This window comes from Pristiophorus japonicus, unplaced genomic scaffold (assembly GCF_044704955.1).
Source record: "Pristiophorus japonicus isolate sPriJap1 unplaced genomic scaffold, sPriJap1.hap1 HAP1_SCAFFOLD_275, whole genome shotgun sequence".
In the NCBI taxonomy this organism is placed as follows: domain Eukaryota; kingdom Metazoa; phylum Chordata; class Chondrichthyes; family Pristiophoridae; genus Pristiophorus; species Pristiophorus japonicus.
The window spans coordinates 603073-610389 of record NW_027252505.1 but is presented as its reverse complement, the minus strand read 5'-3'; the positions used below and the strand labels follow the sequence as shown (position 1 = coordinate 610389).

Below are 7317 nucleotides of genomic sequence, written 5' to 3'. Positions count from 1 at the left end.
AAGGGCATCGAGATATCAAAGTTTTAATTATTTCTTCTGAAGAACTTTAATCGGAATCATACTGTGGTCTCTTGTTATTTCATTTTGAGCCGCACCCAGATCCAATTAAATACATTTCATCAAAACAAAAACACGAACATGACAGCTGCTGCCTTAATCTGTTTGCTTCGATTACGGTCATTAATATCAACAAGATCAAACCAACTAATTATCTCCCTGGAGGCTGACCACAGATATAAATGTAAGAACCTTTGAATGTAGTGGGGCGTCTGATCAGAGCTTCTTCCAGCAATGCACGGATCCCCAAAAGGTCTCGTGTTTGCCCTTTACTATCCTGTCATTGCAGCTATCGGGGTCCCAGGTAAAGCATTGTATTACTTGTTATTTATAGAACACCTTGGTTAGATGCATCACTGTTGTGTTTACTGATATTGTTTCTCGCTTTTAACTGTAAGATTCACCATTTTACTTGTATCAATTCTCAGAGTTGACAGTATAATTTCACCCCTTTATCCATATCTCTGCCCGTAACCGCCTATCATTTCCCCTCTTTAACAGTGTAATTAATCCTCCTATAACTGTACCATCTTTTCCCTTTAATAGTATCATGTATTCCCTTTAACTCCCATTTCTACCCATTAAGCGTACAATGTCTCCCATTTAACGGTATAATGTCGCGCTGTTAATGGGTTTGCTACACATCACGTCCCTGCCATCTAACTGCGAGTGAATCATGAACTACAAACAAAAATAACTTGCATTTTTACAGCAGCTTTAACGTAGTAACACTTGTCAAGGCGCGTTATCAAACAAAGTGTGACACCAAGCCACATAAAAATATATTAAACAGGCCATTTAAAAACCGGAATGAGAATTTTTACACCGCGGTGTTGCAGGACCAGGACTCAATGTATGTCAGCGAGCAGAGGGGTGGTGTTTGAACTGAATCCGGTGCGATTCAGGATACTGGCAGCATTTATTTGATGAGCTCTGCTACGGGAGAGGCCAGCAAGGAAAGCGTTCATGATAGTCGGATCCGGAATTAAAAGAGGCATGGATTAGGGTTTTAGTGGCAGATGAGCTGACGCAACTGTGGAGGTGGGCACATATACGGAGGTGGAAGTATTTGGTCATGGTGATGGAGCTGATATGGTCGGAAGCATATATCTTCCCAATATTGAACTATCCCGAAGAATATGTAGGTATGTTGTGTTATTGACACAGTTACTTTGGGTAAATTATCACCCTGTTATCAGTGAGCTCTTGCTATTGAGGGAGTGCAGCGAAGGTTCACCAGACTGATTCCCGGGATGGCGGGACTGACCTATCAAGAAAGATTGGATCAACTGGGCTTGTATTCACTGGAGTTCAGAAGTATGAGAGGGGATCTCATAGAAACGTTTAAAATTCTGATGGGTTTAGACAGGTTAGATGCAGGAAGAATGTTCCCAATGTTGGGGAAGTCCAGAACCAGGGGTCACAGTCTAAGGATAAGGAGTAAGCCATTTAGGACCGAGATGAGGAGAAACTTCTTCACCCAGAGAGTGGTGAACCTGTGGAATTCTCTACCACAGAAAGTAGTTGAGGTCAATTCACTAAATATATTCAAAAGGGAGTTTGATGAAGTCCTTACTACTAGGGGGATCAAACGGTATGGCGAGAAAGCAGGAAGGGGGTACTAAAATTGCATGTTCAGTCATGAACTCATTGAATGGCGGTGCAGGCTAGAAGGGTCGAATGGCCAACTCCTGCACCTATTTTCTATGTTTCTATGTTTCTGTGTGAGTACATGCATTTCCATTGTGTTATTACACTGTTAATCTGGATAAATGATCAACCTGTTATCAGTGAGTACATGCACTTCCATTGTGTTATTACACTCTTAATCTGGATAAATTATCACCCTGTTATCAGTGAGTATATGTACTTCCATTGTGTTATTACACTGTTAATCTGGATAAATTATCACCCTGTTATCAGTGAGTACATGCATTTCCATTGTGTTATTACACTGTTAATCTGGATAAATTATCACCCTGTTATCAGTGAGTACATGCACTTCCATTGTGTTATTACACTTAATCTGGATAAATTATCACACTGTTATCAATGAGTACATGCATTTCCATTGTGTTATTGACAATGTCACTCTTATCGATAAGGCAATAAGGGATTAGGGTGAGCCGGCAGGAAAGTGGAGCTGAGTCCATGATCGGATCAGCCATGATCTTATTGAATGGTGGAGCAGGCTCGAGGGGCCGTATGGCCTACTCCTGCTCCTATTTCTTATGTTCTTATTTATGGTCAGGATAAATGATCACCCGATTATGGAGTCCATGCACTTCTATTGTGTTTCTGACACAGTTACTGTGGATGCACTATCACACGGTTATCACAGTATATATGTGTTTGTACTGTGTCGTTTACACTCTTACTGTGGATGAACTATCACATTTTTATCCCGATGTTCATGTTGTGTTCGTGCATTGTAATTTTGGTGAATTATCACTCAGTTATCCAGGCATACATGTAATTCTGTTGTTTATTGATTCTGTTACTGTGGTTGAATTATCACACTGTTATTCCGCTGTATTAGTAGGTCTATTGTGTATTAACTCTTACTTTGGGTGAATTATCACAACATTATCCGGTGTCCATGTAGGTGTATTGTTTATTAACTCTGTTAAAGCCTCTGTGAGGCTGCATTACTGGTAATATCTATTGTATCAATGCCACAAAGTTTTCAGTTCAATATACACCGCGGGACTAAGAGAACAGTGTAATCGGACAGAGCACTGCAGTACTGAGGGCGCGATACTTTCTCGGATCAGACCTTATCATCTGCCAGCCCCGGTAGACCGGCCGGACATTGAAGATCCCAGGTCACTATCCACAGGAGAGCTGGGTGTTATCCCTGTGTCCTCTAAAACATTCCCAATTAAATGAATCAAACCTCAACTGTCCCTTCATCCTCCGTGGTTTGGGAATCCTTTTGCACACGTTGACTTATGAATTTTTCATCAGTAAAATAATCCTGAGCAATTCACTGGATGCGGCCGATTCCAGTCCCCAGCTGGACATTATCGCTTTTAAATGGTAGGATTTGGACCTTTCGGTCGTTGCCAGTTTAATTGGTGGTAGTTTTAATAATTATTCTTTTAAATATTTTTTGCAATACTTTTATTTTTCCCATCACATAATTTTCCGAATTATTATTAACTATTTTACTTTTTCTTGGAGATCTGTTCCTATTCTTGACTGTTTGACCTTCCGACATTAATTTCAATGCGTTTATTTGTCCCTTTGTGTTTTACTTTACATTCCGATATCGTTGATGTCTTATTTTTAATGCGGATGACTATTGCAGACAGAGAAACTTGGCTCCGTAGGATAAGGGATCGGGTTTCATCTTATGGTCAATTGTCAAAGCTGTAAATTTCACACCCAATCCTGTCAAACGGATCATTGTGCTGGGACTCGGAGTAGTAATGTGCTCGTTCTCCCTCTCTCACGGCCTCTCTCTTTCTCTATTACAGCTAACTTGGCTGTCATTGTGATCCTGTGCCGAGGAAGGTGCGGTCTCTCCAGATGTATCACTTACTACCTGGTTTCCATGGCGGTGACGGATCTTCTGGTCATTATCACGGCTGTGATATTAAACCGCATTGTCGGTATTTATTTCCCCTTCAGTTTCATGTCCATCACCCCGGTCTGCAGTCTCAGTTTTGTGTTAATTTATGGAATCAGTGACTGTTCTGTCTGGGTAACGGTCGTGTTCACCTTTGATCGCTTTGTAGCCATTTGTTGTCAGAAACTGAAAACTAAATATTGCACCGAGAAGATTGCGGCTCTGGTGATAGGAACGGTTTGTGCCCTGAGCGGTTTCAAAAATACATTCTGGTATTTTATATATGAACCTTTGTATATAATTGACAATATATCCTGGTTTTGCAAAATCAAGTTAGCATTTTATACCTCATCTGCATGGGCCGCATTTGACTGGATTCACCGCATTTCAACCCCCTGTCTCTCATTCATTCTGATTTTACTGCTGAATGCTCTGACCGTCAGACACATTTTAGCGGCCATTAGAATCCGCAGGAGGCTCCAAGTCCGCAGCACCGTTGAGAATCAGAGCGATCCAGAAATGGAGAACCGGAGAAAATCCATCGTTTTGCTCTTCTGTATCTCGGGCAGTCTCATCCTGTTATGGTTGCTGTTCCTTATAACTTTCCTCTATGTCCGTATTGCGAACCTCAGTTATTTCTCAGGCTACAATTTCAATGAGTCAAATTTTATTCTGGAGGAAAGTGGTGTTATGCTTCAGCTTTTGAGCTCCTGCATAAACCCATTTATTTATACAGGGACCCAGCATAAATTCAGAGACGAGTTAAGGAATGGGCTGAAATACCCACTAACTCTAATTGCTAAATTATTCAAATAATGACAACTGTAAAATTCACCGTAAATTGCACATTATATTGCATCGTGTACTCTTCTGGTCCATGTCACACACAACCTGTGCTCTTTGATACAGTCACTCACTCTAAGATCCAACACACGGGGTTTAAGAAAGTATGAGACAAATTGCATTGTCGCACAATTCAATACTGAACAGGTTCTCACTTACTGTCTAATTCTCATATCAGGGCTGATTCAGGACTGGTACATTGCCACCAGCCCATAGGTTCCTGGTGACTATCTGCATTCAGGTGGTGTATTGAGTCTGATATCAGACCTGTTCTTGAATGTTAAGAAAAACTTTTCAATGAAGGGCCGTCAATATCCCCCCTGGGACTGTTATAGATTGTGAGGAGAGGCTGCTTTCTGAAATGGGAACAAGTCGTGTCCCCGCACATTGTTCTCCCCTCACTGAACACCGCCTACAGACACACTCATATATCCATAAACAGACAGATCCACAGCAATTCATAGATGGCAAAAGAGCATTTCCATCCCGTGCGCCTACAACTGTTCCTATAGTAGTATGATGCAATGACGGAGCTGCTTACATCATAACCACCAATCATTATCAATGGGTCTACAGCAGACCCCGTCATCGGGTCCAACAATTGCCTCGTGGTACAGAGCCTTAGCAAATGTCATGCCTCACGTTATGAATATATTCAAACACAAATTTTTATTTCTTGAAATAAATCTATCGAATTTGCACTTAAATGAATTGATACCATTCCAGCGTCTCGCGAGCGAGTCGATGCCAGAGAATGAGCATCGCATATTGAATATTGTTTCTGCAGAGACGTTTTCCATTTATGAGACTTCAAGCTCAGGCCGTGTGCTCTGGTACTACTGTTCTGGTTAGTTTGAAATAGCTTGCCATGGTTTACATTAATTAGTCCCTTTACAGTCCCAATAACATCAATCATATCATCCCTCTTTACAGTCCCCAATATCAATCATATTATCCTTCTTTACAGTCCCAATATCAATCATATCATCCCTCTTTACAGTCCCAATAACATCAATCATATCATCCCTCCTTACAGTCCCCAATATTAATCATATCATCCCTCTTTACAATCCCAATATCAATCATATCATCCCTCTTTACAGTCCCCAATATCAATCATATCATCCCTCTTTACAGTCTCCAATATCGATCATATCATCCCTCTTTACAGTCACCAATATCAATCATATCATCCCCCTTTCCTATGACACCAAGTCCAATTTCCGTAATCGTTCCTCATAATTGTATCAATTCAATCTTTCTCGCATCCTTTCCATTTCTGCATATTATTTTGTAGAACCATAACTGTACTGAGCTGTCTAAGTGTGGTCACACCAGTGTTTTATCTATATATATATGTCGGCAGGATTGGCTCACTGCTACGGATCAATATTGATCTATTGATATATCCCAACATTTTACATTTTATTTGCTTTGATCACTGCTGCCGAACATTGTTGCGATAGATTGAAATGATTGTCAAGTCCCTTTCATTTTTATGCTCATTGGCCCTGATTTTGATGTGTGTGGTGAATGACCGACTATCACTGGTCACCTCATGTCCCACTGCCCGCAGACTGATAGCGGGCCAGTCAGTGGGCACTTCCAGTCACTCGGCGCACTCCACAGTGGATCTGCGGCTTCTGTGAGCAGGTCAACCAGCAGCCAGTCTCTTCAACCAATCCGACTGAAGAATACTCACTGAGGCATTCAAAGCAAGAACTAAAAAGCAGGAAATATAAATCACAATTATATAATTGTAAATGATGTGAAATAAAGATTGGGACATACATTTGATATTAAAGAAATTGAAAATGAGAGCAAAGATAGGAAAACTACAAAACTATAAATATATTTATTCTTGTTCTTTTAAATGTACGACATTAATTTTCTTCCGAGGGAACGAGATTGCAGACTTGTCAATTTGTCACAGCCAGAAAGAGGGTTAAGCAGTTATTATCAATTACTATGCCACTAGAAAATCAGTTAGTTTTGATTGAATAAGCCCTCGCTTTTTTAAAGGGTAAATTGTGACCAATGAGACCAAGTGTGCGCCAGAACATCGATTCCTGAGCACATTCCATCCGCGGTGCACAACAGCGCAGCCTGTGGAGGAGCAGGGTACTGCAGGTTTCAGCTGGCCATGTGTGGATGCCAGGCGTTGCTGTCAGATTTACCCAGTAATATCTGCGAGCGCTCACAGCCTTGGTGCACCAAAATCCGTGCCTTTATTTAATTTCCTGTAAAGTGATGGAGTCCCCAATCATCTATCCTCTTGGACGGCCTCCTTTTTCTCCCGTATATGTAGCCTCTCCGCGACAGCGACCAAAACAGTGGCCCCGAATTTTCAGTCCTGAAGACGGCGAACGAGCAGCGTTATTTCTCCTTCGCAACTGACCGCAACATTCAGGATCTAGAGCAGGCACAGCCGAATGTGAAAATCCTGAATTTGAGGCCTCTCATTCACTACTTCTCCACAGGTTGCACTGTCCTCCCCGCCGCCCTCAACAGAGCCGGCCATCAGTGTATTATCTCAAATCATGGAATCTGCCCAAAACTTTGTCTCTCATGCAGCAATTGCAATGTTACATTTCTCACTAAAATGTAGACCCAAAGGGATTAGGTGTAACTGAGGATTTAACATAACACTGACTGCTCAGCGATGTTCATTGTCCTGACAAAACAGTGTTAAATGTGTGTAGAGCCAACTTTGTAGATTTTAATAAATAATACAATTTTAAATAAAATTTAAAATCTATATTATTTATTAAAAATGTGCTCATCTTTATTTGAAGCAGATTTTTTAGCTCGCGTGAGAGCTCCAAATTTTTTATGAATGCTAAATG

General features: G+C 41.0%; 1 protein-coding gene across 1 annotated transcript; it reads left to right on the top strand.

The window, feature by feature from the left end:
* The first annotated feature begins 291 nt into the window (after positions 1 to 291).
* LOC139247612 (probable G-protein coupled receptor 139) lies at positions 292 to 4444 on the top strand. The gene is made up of 2 exons (XM_070871684.1): positions 292 to 361; positions 3537 to 4444. Exons 1-2 carry the CDS (start codon positions 292 to 294, stop codon positions 4442 to 4444), a joined length of 978 nt encoding a protein of 325 aa, XP_070727785.1.
* Positions 4445 to 7317: the final 2873 nt, after the last annotated feature.